This window comes from Natator depressus, chromosome 2, assembly GCF_965152275.1.
Source record: "Natator depressus isolate rNatDep1 chromosome 2, rNatDep2.hap1, whole genome shotgun sequence".
Classification (NCBI taxonomy): Eukaryota; Metazoa; Chordata; order Testudines; family Cheloniidae; genus Natator; species Natator depressus.
Window position 1 is genome coordinate 150407113 of NC_134235.1, and position 22920 is coordinate 150430032.

Below are 22920 nucleotides of genomic sequence, written 5' to 3' on the forward strand. Positions count from 1 at the left end.
GCTATAGAAAAGATTTCAGGAAATAATTCTGTTTTCACAGCAGGGACTGAAATAGTGAATGTGCAGTAAATAATGGTCTAGGCTCCATACTGAACAAGAGGATAAAGCAAAATACCAAGAAGCTGCTCACTGAATGAGCACCATCCCATGGTCATGAGTAAAAAATAGCATATCACATAGTTCAAGACTACGATAATGCATACGTGTAAGGGGGACAAATTAAGGTTGCACTGGTAACCTGAATTCTTGCATTCCCTGAAACTGTCCCCAGAGTAGCTGGGTTTAGAGGTAGGTGAGACAGGAAATGATCTCTCAATCCCACTGTTTACAACAGTAGCTCAATTTAACTCCAACGCTGAACATTTATTCTATACCAATACCATATAAGGCAGCAGTAAGCCACCAGGCATAGTGGTACTTTTTGCAGGACTGACAATGGAGGTAACATATATTTTGCACAGCTCAAGAGTTCTATTAAATCAGTTAAGAGCAGACCTTCTGTGGAGAAATAATGATCCAAGCAGCAGGAAACTTACTGCTTACAACAGAGCCCCTATTACTCAATTCAACATACTCCTCAAAGAGGCTAGCACTTGCTAGGATCATGGAGGACATTGGCTAGTAGGAAATGATAAACTGATGAAGCTGAGCTCTGCCTAGGAAAAACCATCAAGTAGAGAAAAACGGTAGTATGTCCCAGTAGATTTAATATTCTCAGGAACATCATGAGGGTAAACAATCATACAGAAAATCCTGGGCCATCAGAAAAAACTCATGTCTGGCTTTTCTTCTGCAGAACCACAGAAAGAACAATGGCATGGGGAGTTCAATGTGTCCTTCTAGAGATGGAGTACTACAGGGATGAGATGCCAGATAATCTACCAGCCTCCCAGAGTAGGTCCCATCTTCAGAGTGAAAGCTCAGACTGATGAAAGAAGTAACAGAATATTTGCTATTGGAGATTTTCCAAAAAGCATTAAATGTGGATAATATAAAAGTGATAAACAATATCTAAAATATTACTTGACTTACACCGTGATTAAAGTGATTAAAGTTCAAGCAAAGGGAATGTGTCTGACCACAAACACAACATACCAACTAGCGGTTCCTCTCTTTTGGGATCTTTCATGAAATCTTTCAGACAGGTTATGTCCTTTGTAAGCTTCCGCTTAACTAGTGAAAACAAAATAGAAATACATATTAGACAGACAAATTACAATTACCTAAGATACTGGGCATTTTGCACATAGTTTCATATGACTGAACTGACAAAATGAGTTGCTAGCCACGGTTTTTGAATGGTCAGAGTGAATTTTAGTTATGAAATATTGAAAAATATTAGTTTACAATGGAAACCGATTTCCCTTATTAGCAGTGTTCAAATGAACAGTCTATAAAAAAAATCAAAATAATTTGTATTAGTCATCCAGACTTATCCTGGCATCCCATTTTGTGCCTGAAAAACTGGGAGTTCAATATAGGTAACGGACACATCCAAGTTAATGATTTGCAGACAAAGTTAAACAGACACATTGGCATTCACAAAATTCTTCAGCCAAGTCAAAGTACCTGTAAAGGGCTTTTAAGAAGTTTAGATTTAGATTTCATCAAGCTAAGATGTTAGGGATAGAATCCCAATTCCTAGCAAAGGAAGACCTCAGTATTTTTCACACTAACTTCACTTAGGATTCATTAGGGTTACCATAAGTCCGTATTTTCCCAGACATGTCCAGCTTTGTGGTTCTTAAATTGCCATCCGGGAGGAATTTTTAAATATCTAAAAACGTCCGGGATTTTGCCTTTATTATTTTTCCCCAAAGAAGAGCTGGTCATTCAAGACATAGGCGAAGAGTTAGCACCGCCCACCTGGAGAGATCAGCTGTTGGCAACTGCCAATCAGCTATTTAGCATGCGCAGCAGCCCTCAGCCTGTGCTGCAGCCAATCAGCTGTTTGGCATGAAGTCCCTGCCTATCAGCTGTTTCCCCTGCAGCTGCTGAAGCTCAGAGGCTGCAGGCAGATGTGAGTCCTTCTAATTTTCAGGGCAGGGGGAGCTGGGCTAGGGGTGACAAGCAGCCAGGACACGGCAGCTTCTGGGCTAGCTGTGGAGGGGTGGGAGAGCTGGGGTGGGAAGCCTCTGGGCAGGGGGTTGTGGGGAGATGGGCTGGCAGCTTCTCGGCTGGCTCCAGGGGCCTGCTGGGGGGAGTACGGGCTAAGGGCCTTCTCAAGGACTGAGCCAACCATTCTCAGCCCACCCCGGTGTTTCCCCCAGGACCTGTGCTCCCCCTCCAGCCAGGAGAAACCAGCTGCGTACCCACTTAGTGCTGGGCCGGGAGACAAAGCAAAGGACATGGCTCCTTTAAGAAAAGTTTGCCCTTGTGCCTAATGAGTGAACTTGGCTGGGGCGAGCAGCTTGCCCCTTCCCCCTCCTTCACCTGTCCAGAGGGGGTTCACTGAAGCCCCAGCCCCAGCTGCAAATGAGCAGCCTCCCCAAGCCTGGGCCCTGCCTGAGCCCAGACCCCTCCCATGCGGGCTCTGGGAGCTCCCAACCCCTACAGTTCTGACCCAGGTCCCGGGGCTGCACATCCCTTCCCCATGCGTGGGGAGTCAGGAGGGGGCAACATACCACCAGTACTTCTAGCCTCAAGCTCCCCGTGGAAGCTGTCTTCCCCCTCCCCCACACCCAGATCAAGCCTGCCTGAGTGGCTTTGCCTCCCAGAGAGGAAGTTTATCCCCTCCTCCCCACGTGAGGAAGGATTGATTCCCTTCCCCTGGATCCACCCTCCCTGCCCAGCTCCCAGGGAATTCCTTCCCTTGCATCCACCCCCCTGTATCAGCTTCAAGTCAGGAGACGCTGCCTTGCTTCACCTTGGGACACCTAAGCTCCTCTTTCTTCAGGATGCTGGGCTGCTGCAGCCCAGTGGAAGAAGCAACCGCCCCTCCTCCCCCGCCTTTGGCCATGGTCCCACCAGGGGCCCCCCTCCCACAAAAGTTGTAGAGTGTGTGAGCGAGTCAGTGAACGAGCTTCAAAGTGGGGGTGGGCTGCAGCCCTGGAGAGTGGGACGAGCTGGAGCGATACAGCAACCACACAGCAGGATGAATGAATGAGTCATTTCTTTGCTGGGCTGTTGAACTAAATTTCTCTCTGTGTCAGGGCGTGTAGTTTCTGGGCTGGCCGCAGGGGGTGCGGTTCGGGGGAGATAGAGCTGCTTTGAGTGCATGGGTGAGAGGAAAGGACTCATTACATATAAAGTAGTACAGTGAACTTTAAATAATTAAATTTCACTTTTGAGGCCACAGCACTTTTTCTTATATATACTCAATATAGAAGACATGTTTTTAGTGCACAGCATATATAGCAGTATAACACCACATTAATACAACGTGAGTTGGTAGATACTGGTGAAAATACTACCCCCCCGGTGGCGTGTCCTCTTTTTTGAACGTTCAGATATGGTAACCCTAGATTCATAAAACTATTCAGGGAAAGATCAAAATAATCCAACAGTTAGTCTGTCCTGGATATGTTGGCCTGAGAAAATATCCTCAAGCAGTGCTTACATATGCAACCATTTTAGGAAGATGCCTGTATTAAACATCCTTGCGTAATAAAAAACATATACGATAGTACTTGAACAAAAAACAGTGCTCCAGTAGTACATTCAGGATCTGCTGGACAGAGATTAAGATCAGGATTCAAACTGATCCTCCTCAAATCAACACAAGGTGCTGTCACTAGACTAAGGTTTTGTTTGCTTATTTGAGAGATTTACATCTGAGTAACTGCATGATGCGAGTACTTGCCACAATGAAAAAAATATTAAAAAGCAAAGGTATCAAAGCCACATTTAAAATATTTTCTCTTCTTTGCTGACATTATGCACCTCCCTAATAGAGTCTGTTTCCATAGTTTACTCAGCATTACTACAAAATCCAGTTTTTGTTAATTTTATGGGGTTACAGTGAAACAATTAGTGAATCAGGCATCCACAGGGTGGATTTATTTATATCACCAATTTTAATCATAATTTCAATCACATTTTTCATTTGTACTTTTTAGTTCTTTTCCTAAAGAAAAGCTGAATCTCATTGATTGGTAACCATTAAAACATGTGGATTTGCAACTACATATGGCTTTTATGTTAAATTTGGTGCTTCTTTTTACTACCCAGGAGAATACACTATACTTATAAACCTTTATTTACACAGTTACATAGATTAATTTACATTTATTCAGATTCAATTTTTACATTTTTTATGTTAGAAAATAATGAATGATGCATTTCTTTTTAAATAGATTTACTTTTTACTTGTGATTTGTGTCAAGCTCTATTTGGAAGGAAATTCAAATTCAGTTAAAAATGCACAAAAGCAAAAATTAAATTTTGATTAAATATAACTACCTTTGAAAGTGCTGGATACATGAGAAAAAAGTTCTTCAAAAGACATACTGACTTTAAAAACCGGTTTATTACACAAAGGAAGTATTATCTGTAGTTGGTGAATTGAACTGATTGTTTCCGGTAACGATGTCCTTTGAGATTTTAGAACTAGTAGATCTCACACCTAGTTTTTACTCAGAGTGGAAGAGGAAAACAAGCTTCCCTGCTTCTTCAGGATCTTTTTTTTTTTGGGTCACTCAACTAGCTGAATAAACGGATGTTAAGAAAATATTCTGACCCCCAGAAGTGGCTACTGATGTCAAAATCTGGTTTAGCACTCAAACTCTAGTTCACGGTGTTTAAACTGTGACTTCCACCAGTTTAGTGGTTTGTCTTTCTTTAAAGCTTGTCAGCAAACGTGTATTAGACATTTTTTGTATTTAATTATTTTAATAATTTAGGCCTTAGCATAGGCTGTCAATTTCAAATTTAATTTTACATTTTTATATTAAAAAATAAACTTGTATTTAGTTTAAATTAAAAAAATCAAATTTAATTAAAAAATCCAACATTTTTTATTTAATAAAACCATAGGTTTTTTAAAAATCTACCCTGGGCACTTGGACTAAACTAATCATAAAGAAAGCTACTTCCTTCAAATCTCAGGAAAGTAAAACGGTATTACAATAGCGGTAGTTTAGTAAATGCTATTTTCCCCACCCCAAGGATGCCAGAACAGAGTCACGATTAAAGCTACGTAAACAGAAAATGGGATTAAAAAAACCCAAAACATCTTCTTAACTCCATTACAGGCATGGATTATCTGTGCCAACAGAAACAAAATCCAGGCTCAGGTAAGAGAAAGTTTTACCAAACTTTCACACATCTGCTGGAGGATTCATAAGCTAAAAGTCATGCTCTGTATCACAGGTTGCAAGAACATCCCAGATTTGACAAGGTTTCCTTCAATCAAAAGTCTCATATTTTGCTATGTTTTTCAGAGATTCTTAAACTGAAGAAGTTAGCCATTGCATGAAGCACTGATGGTCAAAATTTTTGATAACTCCACTTGTGCACTGTCTCTTCATGAAGTTTGGACTCTGACCATCGAAACAAAAATTTTGTTTTCTAGAAGGGCAACTCAAAGGGTCTCCTGGGGGGCCGCAGGCAGGTTTCAGGGGGTCCACCAAGCAGGGCCAGCATTTGACTTGCTGGGGCCCAGTGGAGAAAGCTGAAGACCCACCATATGGGGCTGAAACCCAGGGCCCTGAGCCCTACCACCCGGGGCTGAAACCCAGAGCCCTGAGCAACTTAGCTACGTGGGATATCCTGTGGCGTGGGGCCTCGGGCAATTGCCCTGCTTGCTACCCCCCACCCCATGCTGACCCTGGCTTTCACATGCAGAAAAACTCTTCTTGTGGCATGGGTGGGCCGTGCAGTTTTTAGAGCATGTTGGGAGGGCCTCAAAAAGAAAAAGGTTGAGAAACCCTGGTGTAACATGTTGAATTTATTCATTTATATTCAGTTTTCTTACCTGGTCTCTGTGTTTCATATATCACCGGCGCGGGAGCACCTAAGATAACATTATTTTGATGGTTATTTGTCTTTCTCCGCATAGCAGAACAGACACAGAAAATAAAATCGGTTTAAAGCGATGTCTCCCTTATTCTATGTACCTAATGTTTTCAATTTAACCTCACTAACAATATTGTTCCATCTTAGTATTTGATTTTTTGGTTTTGTATCTTTTCAGTTAGTATTTTTATTAACAATTTTTTTTAAAAAAGCATTCACCTACAAATTTCATTGCTTCCCCTACCAGGCAAAACACCAAGTATGGATCACAGAAATATTGACTAAAATATTTATTTGAAAGTTTAACTACAAAAATTATTTAATCTATGTTACTCCTATTCCAGTTATTTTCCTTATTTAATATTTATTATGATAGCTTTGAAAAACCACAACTGGGATCAAAGCCCCACTGTGCTAGATACAGTACTAAAAGGAGAGTCTACACAGTTTACAATATAATCTTTTAGGTCCAGAAGCAGTTAGGTCCTGATATTGCATCCATGAGGGGGAGACCCCTTGTACTCATGGGAAACCCCATGCAGGTTCCCAAGTCTATCCCATAGAACTGATTACCCAATCAGGCCCTTACAGGGCCTTTTCAGATATTTTCATGCTTGGTAGTATTACTTTTGCACAGTTACTTTCCCCCTTCCTGTGCCCCTCACCCAGTCCTCCACACGCTCAGACGTCCCCTTATAAATACCCAGTATAAAGCTAATTTATGGCACACATTCAAAAATTTTAAAAAAGCCCTAAGAAAAGTATCTGATAAAGTTCAATAGGCGGTATTAAAATACCCTTTTGCAGAAAATATTAAAAGTTCAACCTAGATTATAAAGCTCCTGGGGCAAGTGTCTGCCTTAAAATTGATGTAAAATACCATATTAATTTTTATGTTACCATAGATTTATAGCACACTAATGAAGCTAAGGGAACCCTGGGCTGTGAGCAGTACTGGTTCTCTTTGGCATCTGTACCAGATAAGTAGTTCAAGAGAAGATTATAGTGGATTACAATATCAAACTTATGTAAATTTGTTGCCCATTTCAAGACACTGTGCTAGTGTTTAAATTTAACAAAAGGAAAAAACGTTTTAACCAGATTTCTTCTTAGAATAATCAGGTCTCCCATTTGATTGAGTCAACCACACCCCTAAACCATCTCTCAATGAAATGGTCATTTGACTTGGTAATCCTAGTCTCTGGGCAAAGTCATAAAACATACAGGGCCAAGTCCCAAAAAATATTTCCAAGATGCTAAGTTATAACAAAACTAAAAAAAGATTTAGAAAGGGAACATACTATATTTCAAGTTGTCCTTTCATCAAGTATCACTGATCACCTGAGATCCAATTTAGGTTTCTTTAAAGAAACCCTTCAATATTTTATGGCCATATAGGTCAACACAATTAGCTTGACAAACTAGTCAAGAACAATCTTTCCTCTTGAGTGCAATTATCTCCACTATGCCTCAGGAGAGAAAGCTTACCAGCTATGTGCAACAAGTGAGATTAAAAAACTATTCAAGATAACCCAACACCACACTATTGAGTTTCCTTATATATTTCTTTTCAGGGACAAAGGAGGACAATTTGTCCTGGGAAACTGAAACAACCCTGTTCTAGGATCTAGCTCTTTATTGTCATGCTACCTTAAAGATGTGCACCATGGAAGCCTTTGGTGTTTCCCCTCTCCATCCCCCCACCCCTTTTTGTTTGCTGTATGATAATGAATAAACTCTCTGATCCTTGGCTCACCTAAGACACTGATTGAATCTTACATCCCACTCATTTCAAGCCTTTTCCATACAATCTGGTTTAACCTGAGTTTACTTTACGAATGAAGACTGGATCCTTTGAAGGCATCTAATCTTTGTGAAAAGAGCACAAATGTTTTGATCATACTTCAAGGACCACGGATGATGGATGTAGCATAAACAACAGACAGACAGGTTCAAAGTCTCTCCTGCAGAGCGGATGTCCAAAAGTAAGCCTTATTTTATATAACCAGGAAGTAGGAAGGGTACGGAATTGAGAATACAGTGCCGATAGCTAGTATTTATATTCCAGGTCTGACATTTATATGCTGATATGGACTGACAAGTGGTGCTTCTGTAAGAAATGTGTGTGTGTATAATGTAGGGAAACCTGGTTTATTCTTTTCTATTTATTGGAAGCAAGCCAGATCCTGGAGTAAATTCAGTTTGTAGATTTCATTTCTGGAAGTTGGGAAAGTTTAAACTGTTTGAAAAGCAGGCCTCTCAATTAGTGATTTTGTCTCATTACCCAGACTGAGGTCTGAGTGCAAGTCTGAACAACTGTTCAGCAAATCCCTTCAGCTGAAGGTACAGACACTGAAAACTAGTGTCTTCTTGACCACTGTGGAACAATTATTAATATTGATCATACTTTATTTTCTGTATCATTCTCTAGGACAGTTAAATCAGGAAGAGATAGCCAACACTTTCATAACATCATTGCCATGGCTTCCACTTCTTTGAGGTAGAACATATCTTGGAATTCTTCTGACTAACAGGGATACCAGGAGGACACCAAACTTCTCTGAAGACTTAGATATGAGAATAAATCATCCACTCAATCTACTCTTTGCTGACTAGCTCAAGCTCACCACTCTGAAAGTTGTGCGCCTTTTACTGAACGTTGCACATCAGTAAGACTCTTCTCTACAGAAGAAGAGGATGGATTCTTTGTGAAGACTGGTGCTTCTCATCCCTTCTTGTCTGTTGACATAACACAGTCAGGATTATAGCCAGGAAAGTCATATGAACATGTGTCCATGTAGAGTGTCTACACTGAACACATACATTCTTAGGAGCTTGCGTCTTCATGGATACTGGAGTGCTGAGTACGTAGGCTACTAACAGAATATTTTTGTTATTTTTGTTCAAAAATGCACTCTTCTCTGCCACAATCCTCTCTACCCACCACTCTAATACTATATAACACGTGTAAAGTTGTTTTCAAAGTTGCCATTGTTAATTTCCAGTTTTATATAACAATTACTAAAAACTGAAATTTTGAAAAACACACATGATATAAAAAGGACTTAGCTGACCTACATCAGGAGACATCGCTACATCAGGAGAGTTTCAGATACTCATGTTATCCCAGAATGATATGTTTTGTACTGTCTGAAGCAAACAGAAGTAGTCAGAGGTTTTTTAAAACCTTCACCTTTTTCCTATGGTAAATGCTCCTTCACAGGCGGAAGTTTCAAATGACTTGGATTTTTCATCTTCCCCAGAGTCACTTAAATTAAATCACAAGTATGTCACACTTCAATACTGCAAGTTGAAACACAGAGGTCTTTAAAACCACAATCGAAGGACTCAAAAAAGCAGAAGGAAAACACGTTTTCTTAATTGAAGAGCCACACACAGCGTATAACTTGGGATAACTGTCCAAGAATGGACTGTAATAGAGTTACAGTAGAAACTCATTCATTTCCAATCAAAACTGGGAGACCTACCACAGTTTACAAAATTTGTGAATTAAAACAAATAAATTAAAAATATTCTAGGATGCTCTAAGATTTTATTCCTCCATTTAAAAAAGCATCATTATAGTATTTAAGATATTAGACTGTATACTAATAATGTGACAAAAGTAATGATGTCTTAGTGGTGGGTCTGCTACTAAGTCTTAAAAACTGGTGTTTTGTCCCACTTCAAAATTTGCAAATCTTCCTTTGTTATTAGCAAGGCACTAGCTATATAAGTCTGACATTCCTGTTAACTTGTAGGTTCACAAAGTTATGTATTTCTTCCACGTTCACACATACTTTGTGCAGAAGAGGGAGAAGAGGACCACAAAAACTGTTTAAGAGTAGGATATATGAAGAGAGTCAGAAGCTCTCAAGCTGTGATCCATAGAACAGTGTGATCAGACAGACTGCCATCTAAGTCTAACTTGTAGCTTCATAGATACTAAGGTCAGAAGGGACCATTATGATCATCTAGTCTGACCTCCTGCACAACGCAGGCCACAGAATCTCACCCACTCACTTGTTCCCATCTGCTAAACCACTGAAAAAGAAAAAGTTAAAAATACATTACTTTCTTACTATTACTTTTCAAACAAGACACTACAGTAGTGGCCACAGGCTTGCTAAATGATCATGAATGGGAAGCAAGACGGTATGTGTGTAATCATGAGTGGAATAGGAGTTGTTCACAAGACTCTATTAAAGAGTAGTACACACAGTGACAAAGAAGTCTGATTTTCCTTTGAACGTAAGTAGATACTCTTGTGATATTTCTGAACAATTTAAGACTATAGATATCCTTTGACCCAGATGCCTCCTCACCAAGCGCGAAAAGGTCCTCATGTGAAATTTACATATGGAAATGCTTAATTACAGTTTCAAGGCAGGTAAGAATTAAACTGTCCCAGAACTGAAATATGGCTTTTATTAGGATACCAAAACCCATTAAGCTCACAGCATATCACTGAAAAAAGTAGCATAAATTCACCTCAAGACAGATATGGCTACTTCAGTTTTTACTGCATGAACACAAATTAAAATAAAAAACTGTTTCCTATACCCATTTTCATCAGTGTCATTATCTGGTAGTCCTTACTTTCATGGTATCAAAGATGCAAGCTGATTCATTAAGCATGATTTTTTTCTGTCATAATGCTAAAATGCATTGAACAGATTTGCAAAACATGCAAAACCACCACAAAATGCAGCAAGTGCTAACGCTAGCTGAAATATTGAACAAGCAATTTTATCATTTAAAAATTACAATTTGATAGCACCTATGGAAGCTTGAAGGGAAGAAGAAAAATGTCATACTTACGATAAGCATTCATGGCTCTCTCTTTCTTTAAATATGAAGATGCAAGTCATCCCAAAATAAAATAAGAAAAAAATCATTAATGTGTTAGACCATTTAAAAGAATAAATGTACTTTCTTAATGCAGCTTTTGCAGATGAACAACAATGAAGGCCAACTTTTCCATTTTTACATAGTAAAAAGTATACAGCCTTTATGATTTTCTGCAAAAGCTGGAAGTGCTGACAAAGAAGTGCTGATAACAATTAATACCAGAAGGTTAACATAAAGACAACCCTGGTATTACTTGAAGGAAAGGGATCAATTCTTAAAGATGATTAAGGCTTGACAGACTGATCTCAGGGATGCCACACAAAACCTTGATTTTTGCATGTTTGCAGCTCCTAAAATTTTAAGAGCTGTAGTTCCAAAAATCAACATTTTGGGCTAATTTGGCAAAATCCTCTGGCTAGCCAATTTCCTAAAGCTCTGATAACAACATGAAGAACAGGCAAAGCAGTTTTCATCAACTGAATCCATCACAAGTGGTTTTTTGGGAGTAGATGGAAGAAGAGGAATTGAAATTTCCAATTCAAGATATGGATAAGACTAAATATTGACTTGTTCCTAGGTCTTTCCAGGTAATAAACACACAAAGAAACAAGTTACTATTGATATTCTAACTCACCAATTTGAGAAATGAACCAATTCAACATATGTCAATGGTGCAGTTGTTTGTTGACAGCATTCCAAAAAGAGGAAGAGTTTGAATGGCACATCTGAAATATTCAGTGCCACAGAGCAGATGCTGCAAGTCATTTCGACAATTCAATAAGAGATTTTCTAATTGACACAAATAGTTAGAGGATTTGGTAAAGAAACCAAAATACTGCCACAAAAGAAAACAATGAGAGAGGCAGTACCACTGCAGACAATGCAGCTTAAGCTCAACAGCATTTTAAAAACTTAGAATCTGGGCTTTAAGAATAAGTCTCCCATCTAGCTATAGACACACAGGAATTATTACAGATAAGACCATTCTAGTCTGGTGTCTTGTGCCTGAGAGTTGCTAGCACCTGAAGTTTCAGAGGAAGGTGGAAAATGCATGTTCCCAATTGCATACTGCTGTACATGGGGGGCATTTCTTCTGGGTCATTTCTGGGCAGTCAGCTTATGCCCTTGATTGCGTTTTGATTATTGTTTTCATTAACATCAGTGAAGTGACTCCATAGTTGAGGTTGAGAGATCCATTCTATTTCTGACCCCTTTTAAAAAGCTGCGTTGGGACTGAAAATTCTCATGCTAAAATCTCAGGCCACAGGTGAAATTTCTTACAGGAAGCTGGAAATAAATTGCTCCAGCTGTTTTTGAGTTATAGGGCTCTGAGAAGTTAGTGTTTGATTTTTAACAAAGTATCTAACTTTGAGAAGCCATAACTCAAAAACTGCTGCTTTTTAGGGTTCAAACCTCCCATGCACTTTGTCCACCACAGTGCATAGGCTAGTTTTTACGGTTTACAAATTCACTTACAAAACATTTTGTTCCATGCACATAAGTAGACAAATCGTATCTCTTTATTTAAATCTTACTAAATATGCACACTTTAAATGACCTCACAGCAAGATATCAGAAATCAATATATGGAAATTCTTCACATTCCAGTTATTTAAGGACTCCTCCATAATAACCCTGAGGTTTTCCATGAAAGTGAAGCTTTCTTTAACAGAAATTTCTAAGCACTTCTGGTTGTGCAGATAACCTTCAGAGCATAAGAGGATACAGTGTTGCTTGGAATAAAATGCAACAATAGCACCAGAACAGAAGCGTAAATTTCCCCAAGTTCATTTCAATGGGGGTAGTAAACTGAAGTCTAACAACGCTGGTATTTAAGTTACCAACTGTTTCATCACTATCAGTGTCATTGACAACATCTGATTAATATGCTTATCCAGTGTGCTTGGTTTCATTTGGAAGGCCATCCCAAAGGAAATGAAGTTGTGATTGCAAATATCAAATATGCAAACATGTTCTGAAGTTTGATAATTCTGGTCTTCACCAACAAGATTTCCTCCTCTCCTCCCCCCTGCTCTATCTTTTCCACCACTGTGAGAACTGCCCTGATAGAGACAAGGAAGTTCTGGTTTCGTAGTGGCAGCAGAGTCTTGAACCCCAGAGGTTCTCTCTCTTTAGGAAGAGGGGAGACATTTGCATTTGGCTCCCCATTCTCTGGGTCAATGGGGGGAGATGGAAGAAAGGAATTCCACAATCCCACTGAGACTCCTTGATGGATGAAGGTAGCTCGACATGTGCAATTTGTAACATGTACACAGAGGGGAGGAAACCACCTCTAGGGATGGAGTGAGAGTGGCCTCTTTATCTGTACTCCAGAGAGGGGTCCCAGAGCAGGGGGACACCATTTCTCTCACACAGTGCCACACCTAACATCGACTACCCCTAGAGCCGGTGAAGAAATGGCAGACAACACTTTAGGACTCCATCCCCAGAGAAGCAGACAGGCAATAAAAGAGAACTGGTCCTTGCTCAGACATGATGCACTACATCTTATGAGCATATACATACTGCACGTGAAGACCACCACTGCCTCCCCTTTCTATCTGGAGAAGACTCTCTCAAGGTCCTGACCCCTCTCCTTCAGCTGTCAGATGCTGCCATCAAGTACCCCACTGTTTTCTAGGCTTGTTACAAAGGAAAGTGTTAGTAAACAGGTATAAATCAAGGTATATTTTTGAACCAGGTTAATATAATGGCCAAGATCACAATGATTCAATTATTCTTGAAAGCATAAGACTTAAATATAACCATGCATAAAGGCGGCTATAATCAAATCTCCTTTCTGAAAGTGTCATGCTGCATTAAACCCATGTTTATAATTTACCCGTTTAGTCATTGCTTTTTCATTAATCCACACAACAGAAAGAAAACCAATGGTATGTATCTGTATGACGATTGTTAATTTATTCATTCTGGAAAACTTGCACAACCACCTTTGGCTTTTGGCCATCCCAATCACACACACAACTTTTACACCACCATATGCCAGGTGAACCTGATCTCATGAACCACTAAAGCTAGATACAGTTACTTTGTCACCTTAGAAAGCTTGGAATCCCAGAAAGCCTTGTTTTTAGCCCTGGCTATTAGTAAGATAGCTTTCTTATCTTTTACCTCCTGTCTTAGATCAGTGCCGTCTAAACGGTAAACTTAAAATATGGTTCTATTGAACCACCTTTGTTTGCAGGTTTCTATACTGGACATTTTTTTTTTAATTTTGAAAAAAATGAAGTAATTTGAACACTGTACCTGACTTAGAATGTTACAAGTAATAACGTAGAGATGGATAATCAAGCAGAGTTCAAGACTGGTTCAAAACTGCAGGTCATGGATGTGATACAAAATAAAGGTACTTTTCACAATAAAGTATTTCCTAATTTATTTATAATTTTCAATTCATGTGAAAAACTAAGCTTTTTAGTTTTTTAGAACTTGGAAACTTCTATATTTAAACATACGTACACACCAAGATACTAGAAAGTTAATTTTGTTTCAATAATCCAAGAACTGACTGCATCCAACACAATATTAACAGTAACTTCAAAACATGATTAACTAAACTTCTTCAATAAAAATAGAATATATGACTATTATATAGTGTGGACAAAGGCAAGGTGGAGGATGGTTTGTTGAACACTTTGTTGGAGTTTATATTCAACTGCATCTCTGTTTCTAAAATGAGCAATTTACCTGCTAATCTGTTTTTTCCAAGTTCCACAATATGCCAGTCCAGACAGACGATAAGAGGCTCCAAACAGCGAAGAGAGCCAGAAAATAAAATTAAAATCTGTAGAACTTCACTCACTTATAAATGTGTAGGCTTAGTTGAATGTGCCAAGTTGTAAACTTCCCAAACAATAGTGAAGTAGTTCCATGCAGTGGAGAGTCTGAATTTATTTTAACATGAGGGTACCATGTGAAAACTGCAGCAAAGCACAGATGATTTACACAGCTCTAAAAAGGGTGAGAAAGCATTTCCCTTTTGAAACAGAAGGCAACCATGCTCCAAAAGAGACTCTCTACCTACTATGTGACAGCAGTCTTCCTTAAAGCACTCCATCACTCAATGGTCTGTAGAATCCTTAAAGGCTTGTGAATCTCTAGACATACTGTTAAACAGGTTCTTTCAGGTAGAGGGGCAATGCACTCCTCCCAACTTCAGCGGAGAAGAGCTTCATTTATTTCAGAGGGACTGACGCATAACAAGGGCAGGGAAACCATTTGAGATGTAGATGTGAGACATCAGTTTATGAAACTAATGAGTTATGACAACCACCCTATTTTTGATTGAACCTCCAAGAAGGGGTAGAGTCTGAATGACCCATCTGACCAAGCAAAGGGGAAATAAACAAACAGCGATTGAGAAGGTCACTAGAAAGTTTCTCATCACTAAGCGTTCAAAGGGTGGGCCTCTGAAGGTGTTAAGAACTAGACTGAAGTTCAAAGTGACAGGAAGGAGGGGAGTACAACTGAGTTTTTGCTTCTGCTTTTCCACAGTTTCAAAGTCTATCTTGAGGTGGGACTCACTTTGCTATGGAAGGGTTCCAAATAGTACGCTGAAGCTGTAGTGATCCAAAACTCAGGACTTTGGGCAATCCAGCCTAAAGTAACCCAAGGACTTGTTGTCTCTAAATGCACTTAGCTGGCTCTCTTTGCACAAGTCCCAACACTAATAAATTGCAGAAGCAGCCTTCTGCATCGCTTGGTCAGAGAAGCCCTTTCCCCCTCATTTGTAATCCACTCAAAGAGTCAGAATGACAAACATATGAGTCCTCATGAAGTGGCAACACTGGAACAATAGATTGTGTCTGAAAGGAAGGAACAATTTTGACAGTGACATTGAGATTTGGACAAATTTGTGAGAGAGATTCAGCCACTCTAAGAGCTTTTCCTAGATCAGTCCAAGTCTACAATAATGACCTTCTATTCAACCCCATCTATTTTCTGCAGAGTCCTGTCAATCACTTGCAAAAAAGACATGCACTGATCAGGTTAAACTCCCATGAATGACTACATTATTCACTAACAATTCCCTTAATCAGGAGAAGATCGTTATCAACATGTATTTCTAGTATAACCGTTACCAATGAATCTATGTATAAAAGAATTTTTGCTTTACTACTGACTTCTGTAGTATCCGAACACTTCAGAAGTTAAAAAAAAAACAAAAACACATTCTTCCATCCCCAACAGAAAGGAGTAAATTGCCTGAATGGCATACACAGTTTAAAATATTTTTTTAAACTATGAAATAATTGTGGGAAAGCTAAGGCTAAGAAATGAGTTTTGTATTTAGTCCAATCTGTGGCCCTTCTCTCCTCTGTCAGCAAGTTTCACAATCTTGGTCCAGCTCTTGAGAAAGTTCTGTCTGTGTTCAGGGATCTTCCCCTAGTAAACAACACAATCACCATGTGCATTTGTAAATACACATTTTCCAGATGGTGAAAATAAGATACAGAGAGCTTAAGTGATTTGACCCAGGGTCACAAAAGAAGACTGTCGCAGAAATGAAAATAGAATCCAAGGTCTCTTAAATCCTGTGCTTCAGTCACAAGAACATTCATCCTCTTCTCCTGATGTTGCACCGTCAGTTTGACTCTTCTTCGCTTTGACCTTGGTTTCTATATTTTAAGTCAGAGAATATGCAAAACTAGCCTGGTCATGAGCTATCAGAGTTCTCTCCACTAACCACTATCAACCATACACTGAAGCAGAAATAAGCCTCACCTCAAAAACCTTGCTTCTTTGATGACAGCTGCCCAATTGTGTAAGAGATGGAAGGAGAAGTAGGGGAGACTGCTGCAGAATTTATGTCTAGAAGATATATGATAATTTCAGATCTTAAGAAAATGAAAGGGCCCAATGGAGCTTTGATAGCATTGGCAAGCAACTAAGAAGCCAAAGCGATGTGGCCACTCAAAACTACACCCATGCAAATATGCCAAATTAAGCTGCTGTGACATTGTGCACTTGCAGGCATGTCCAAGCTAGACTGACGCCCCCTGCCGCAGAGTGGAAATCTGGGCCTTCCGATTAAGACCCCAAAATTTGAGTTCTTAAAGAACACTTATGCCACAATTGTGTAATTTTCCACATGACTGAACCCTACCCACAGCTAGGTGCAAGTCATCCATTTAACATATTTAAGGTATGAATAGACAAAAAAAAATCCCTTCATGAAAGGTATCAAGACTAGCTGTCCCTGCCATTTGAGCCCATTGCCAGGGTCCCTTTTCACCTAATATTTCATTTTACATTGTATAATTTCAAATGGTGATGCATGATTGTCAATCTTAGCTTCTCAATTTACTCCTCCCGGCAGCTAAGATATCAACGAACATAGACCATTCTTCCACAATGAACAGAAGCTGATGTACTGAATCAGTCTCTCCATGTGGTCTCTCTTCCCACTTACAAAACTTGTTCCTGAAGTTAAAATCGATGCACAAAAATTTACGAAGAGAAATTTAACAAAATTCGAAGGACACAAAAACCAACATTGAAATTTCACATAAAAAGGCTATGGGAGGGTGGGAAAGATCTGTATCAACTTATGAACTCTATGTTGTACTAGGAATGAAGACAAGCCCGGACATCTCGAAGACAACCTATTATACTGCATTCAAACAACTGCCCGCCCCTATGAGAGGGCAGTCTGAATGCAGTAATAATAGGGTCCTGAAAACGTGTTTACACCTCATTGAAAGACTAACATCAAAAGACATCAACACTACAATTCGGAGCCACCAACTTTGTCTCTGAACTGCGCTGTTGGCCCACCCACATGAAACAATGGCTTTTCTACACAGGGGCCGGCAGGGAGACAGGCATGAAAGAGAGAGGACTCGGGGGTAGGCTGGAGCTTCTCACGGTTGGTACATAGTTCACAACAGACCCCTATTTAAGGACAGGTTTATGCTCTGCGGAGGGGGTCCAATCATCACAACACAAAAGGAATGGGAGGTGGGGAACTATGGCCAGACTGAAACGCTGACAAGCCTCTGACTTGCAGGAGAGGTGAGATCAGAGATGGGGAGGGTGCGTCTCATGACTTTTGGTTTTTTTCAAAGATCTCTGTTGAAAAAAAACAACAAAACCTCTTGAATGCGTTCAGATTTAAAATCTCTATGGTTAAGAAATTCCTTTGCTAAGCCTGTGGTTCCTTGCTTTCCTGCCATGCCGTCCCCAAAAGGGTTAAACTAGAAGCCCAAGCTGCCCACAGCCAAGGCAAAACTCAGGTGAAGCAAGTAAAAGCAACTGACAGGTTTGGGAAGTCTCAGACACTGGTTTTGAAATATAGCGTGGCTGGGCAATGACATCGCACATCCCAAAGAAGGGTGTCAGGCAAGAGGTTTGAGCCTGGGTGTATGCCCTTTTGTCCCAGAGCTAGAAACAATGACTAGACTTTACCTGGACACATTTGGCTTAGAAGCATGTGGAATCCAGTGACTTGGTCCACTTGCAACAGACCGGTGACTAAACAATGGAGTACAGAGCCCTGTTGTAACAAAAGCAATCCACACAGTAGAGAAAAAAAATAGAGATTTATTTATTCCCGGCTTTAAGTAGATTTCAGAACATAATCTTAACTATGAAGCTGCTAATATGGCAATTCTCCTTCTGCAATTAAAAAAAAAAAAAGATCATCACTGAGCTCCCACTGCTTTTTAGACATGGGTGAATTCAGTGCTCATGAAAGATGCTCTGGTGACTGGAAAACTAAATGCAGCAAGAGCAGCAGTAATGCAAGCTTCCAGATGTTGCCGCAATAGCGTGCCTCAGCTCTGACCTGGAGCAATCAACTAAAGGGGCTAAAAAAGTAGTTTGGCCTCCATGCAATTCTTGGCTTTTCAGGCTGCCAAATGCAGTGATAGATGATCTCATCAAAAACTCTCTCTTTGGAACAGGAATGAGGACAAAAAGGAACTATAAAGTGGTACCATGTCATAAGTCAAATTCCAAACCTAAAGAAAAAAAAAAAAGGGGAAAACCCAAAAACTGAGCAAACACAACTGAGTAACAAACAGCATGCCTCGGATTTTTTAATAAAATTATAAAGTTAGTGGATGAAAGATAAGGTACATATAAAATAAGACACTTGACACAGAATCAACACTCCACTTTCAAAATTTATTAAAATTGGCATGGATAGGGACACTAACATAAATAAAAGAGTACTAAGTTCAGTGTGGGGAAGGAGAGGATGAGGAAGTACCCATAGAAACCTAAGTTAGATATGGTCCTATTTTACATCTTTATTACTGGGAACAGTTAACTCCATAATAAAATCTGCAGGTATAACCACCAATGGCGTACAAAGGAAACAGCTATTTAGAGAGTAGAAACGAACAGAAAAAAAAAGATTAATTTGGAGAAAATGCAAATTATTGTTCAGAGTTGGGTGGGGTGGAATTGGGAACAGATATTCAATGGGAGAGAAATCCGTCTGCAATTCTGAAGAAGAGCTGAGCAGTTGATAGCAAATTAGACACAAGTTTTATGCTAAAAAGGCAGAGGTGTCACATAGCAGTGAAACAACTGTCCTCTACATAGTTTTGATGCAACCACACCCAGAATACTGTACTCAGTTTAGAATGCTTCACTACTGCTACATTCAAGAAAGTTCAGAGAACTGTAATCAAAATAATCTTAAAAAAACAAAAAAACAAAAAACAAAACAGGAGTACTTGTGGCACCTTAGAGACTAACAAATTTATTTAAGCACAAGCTTTTGTGAGCTACAGCCCACTTCATCGAATGCATAGAATGGAACATATATTAAGAAGATATACACACACATACAGAGAACATGAAAAGGTGGAATAAGAGGATAATTAATTAAGATGAACTATTATCAGCAGGAAGAGAAAAAAGAAACAACCCACCTTTGTAGTGATAATCAAGATGGCCCATTTAGACAGTTGACAAGAAGGTGTGAGGATACTTAATATGGGGAAATAGATTCAATATGTGTAATGACCCAGCCACTCCCAATCTCTATTCAAACCCAAGTTAATGGTATCTAGTTTGCACATTAATTCAAGCTCAGCAGTTTCTCACTGGAGTCTGTTTTTGAAGCTTTTCTGTTGTAAAACTGCCACCTTTAAGTCTGTTACTGAGTGGTCAGAGAGGTTGAAGTGTTCTCCTACCGGTTTTTGAATGTTATTCCTGATGTCAGATTTGTGTCCATTTATTCTTTTGCGTAGAGACTGTCCAGTTTGGCCAATCTACATGGCAGAGGGGCATTGCTGGCACATGATGGCATATATCACATTGGTAGATGTGCAGGTGAACGAGCTTCAGATAGTGTGGCTGATGTGATTAGGCCCTATGATGGTGTCACTTGAATAAATATGTGGACAGAGTTGGCATCGGGCTTTGTTGCAAGGATCGGTTCCTGGATTAGTTTTTTTGTTGTGTGGTTGCTAGAGAGTATTTGCTTCAGGTTGGGGGGCTGTCTGTAAGTGAGGACTGGTCTGTCTCCCAAGATCTGAGAGATTGCGGGATCATTTTTCAGGATAGGTTGTAGATCTTTGCTGATGCGCTGGAGAGGTTTTAGTTGGGGGCTGAAGGTGACGGCTAGTGGCGTTCTGTTATTTTCTTTGTTGGGCCTGTCCTGTAGTAGGTGACTTCTGGGTACTCTTCTGGCTCTGTCAATCTGTTTTTTTAATTCAGCAGGTGGGTACTGTGGTTGTAAGAATGCTTGATAGAGATCTTGTAGGTGTTTGTCTCTCTCTGAGGGGTTGGAGCAAATGCAGTTGTTTCATAGAGCTTGGCTGTAGACAATAGATCGTGTGGTATGTCCTGGATGGAAGCTGGAGGCATGTAGGTAAGAATAGCGGTCAGTAGATTTCCGGTATAGGGTGGTGTTTATGTGGCCATTGCTTATTAGCACAGTAGTGTCCAGGAAATGGACCGCTTGTGTGGATTCGTCTAGGCTGAGGTTGATGGTGGGATGGAAATTGTTGAAATCATGGTGGAATTCCTCAAGGGCTTCTTTTCCATAAGTCCAGATGATGAAGACGTCATCAATGTAGAGCAAGCAGGGTAGGGACATTAGGGGACAAGAGCTAAGGAAGCGTTGTTCTAAGTCAGCCATAAAAATGTTGGCATACTGTGGGGCCATGCGGGTACTCATAGCAGTGCTGCTGACTTGACGGTATATATTGTCCCCAAATGTGAAATAGTTGTGGGTGAGGACAAAATAATCTAGGATCTTTAAAGAGGTTTAAGAAAAGGCTAGCACCTTATACTTTTTCAGATAAATCTGAACCATGGAAAAACTGAACTATGGATTCAACTATATAATCTGGTGGGCTATAACTACTTTGCCAAACCTTCAGGAGCATGAATAGTAGCCTAGGGCCATATCACACAAACACAAAAAAACACATTAGTTTACACTTTACATGAGTTCCTTAGACTACATAGACTTATCCCTAGCCTTAAAGAATAAATTTTGCAGTTCTGTTAGCTATTAAGATGCAAATCACCTATAAAGAGCGCACACACAGACGTTTCATCAGAGTGCTCAAAGGTTTTCTCCATCAATCTTGTGCACTGGGTTAGTGGTGGAAGAACTTCCTACATTTCGAGAGGATTGGTTAACATCCAATGCATCACTTGGTATGAACCATAAGTTAAAATGTATTTCTTCAGCTATCTATGCAATCTATACAATCCAGAAAAAAAAAATGTCTGGATTTTCAATGAGAGATGAAGCTAGAAATTCTACTGCAGAATAAACTGCTGAGTTTGACAAGGATTCTTTCCAGGACCTCTCTATTTCCAGAAGAAAAAACTTGAGAAGCCTGGTCAGCTTCCCTAAGCAGGCTCAGTTCTGAGTTTTCTTGCACCTTCTCACTTGGTCATGAGCAATCACTACTAAGGGCTTGTCTACACTTGAAACTCTACAGCAGCACACTTGCAGTAGCACTTCAGTGTAGACACTACCTATGCCAACTGAAAGGGTTCTCCCACTGGCACAAGTAATCCACCTCTTCCATTGACCTGGTGCTTTCTACGCTGGGAATTAGATTGGCTTGCATCATCATTCAGGGCTATGAATTTTTCACACCCCTGAATGACATAGCTGTGTCAACCTAACTTCTTGGTGTAGACCAGGCCTAAGTCCAACAGAGGTTCTCTGTCCTCCACAGCTGAAGTAATACAAGCCTCATTCCAAACTGACTCCAAAGTTCACTTACCCTATGTTTCTTCCACTATTCAGGATGTTTTAGCAGTAGGTTTTGTTGCCGAGACTTGAACTTTCAAGAAAATGCTAACGTACAAACGCTAAGTCAGGAACTGTAGTGGAAACCAACTATGGCTAACAGGACATCTTACCATATGATGGAGTGTTTACTTACTTTAATAGCTAGGTTCTGGGTTATCAGGCATGAACAACTGCACCAAATACCTGTCACGGTGTTGCCCACTTGAAAATTAGACTTCTGCCTCAGCAACTGGGCAAGAAAACTTGGTGACACATTTAAGTGTAAGAATAAGTGGCTGATGCATATAACAATTTTATTGTATTAATATTAATTATTTATAAAAGCTACAATGAAAGCCACTGTTTATGCACTATTCATAGCTTTAGCATGAACCTAGATTGGGAGCATTTTCTTTCTTGCTTATAGGTTTGTTTGTTTGTTTTTTTTCACTGCCATCTTAATTTTTTCCCCTTAATAGATGTTTCCATGTGCTGTTTCATGACGGTCCAAAGGAATTCAGGTAGAGACTTGGTACTCTTCTTCTGGTATCTAGAACTGACAACTGATGGTAAGCATTTGGGATGTCTCCTGGAGAAACTGTAACTCTTCAGTTTTCCTTTGTGTATTTTATGTGTCATGGTCTTCACTTTCAGTCCGCCAGCTGAGCACTGAATAACGGTTTTGCTAACAAAACCCTGTCCAGCCTTGGAATGCTGATTCTCAGAAGTCAAAAGCCAGTAACTGAACTGAAGCACTTCCAGTTCCATTTTGATATATTAAAAACAAAACATTTTACAAAGCACCTTTCATAGAATTTCTCAATTAATTCATTCACAAAGAGAAATAAAAGTGATTATGACTGGTCATCAGCTCAGAGTAA

General features: G+C 39.7%; 1 protein-coding gene across 1 annotated transcript in view; it reads right to left on the reverse strand.

Annotated features, from left to right (window-relative positions):
* LOC141982774 (uncharacterized) overlaps positions 1-22920 on the reverse strand; it is a 61003-nt gene that overhangs the window by 27884 nt on the left and 10199 nt on the right. Inside the window, exons 4-6 of the mRNA XM_074945119.1 lie at positions 10777-10801; positions 5915-5953; positions 1096-1173 (exon numbers count right to left, since the gene is read on the reverse strand). Of these exons, the coding sequence (XP_074801220.1) occupies positions 1096-1173; positions 5915-5953; positions 10777-10801 (142 nt within the window). The remainder of the gene's footprint in view (positions 1-1095; positions 1174-5914; positions 5954-10776; positions 10802-22920) is intronic.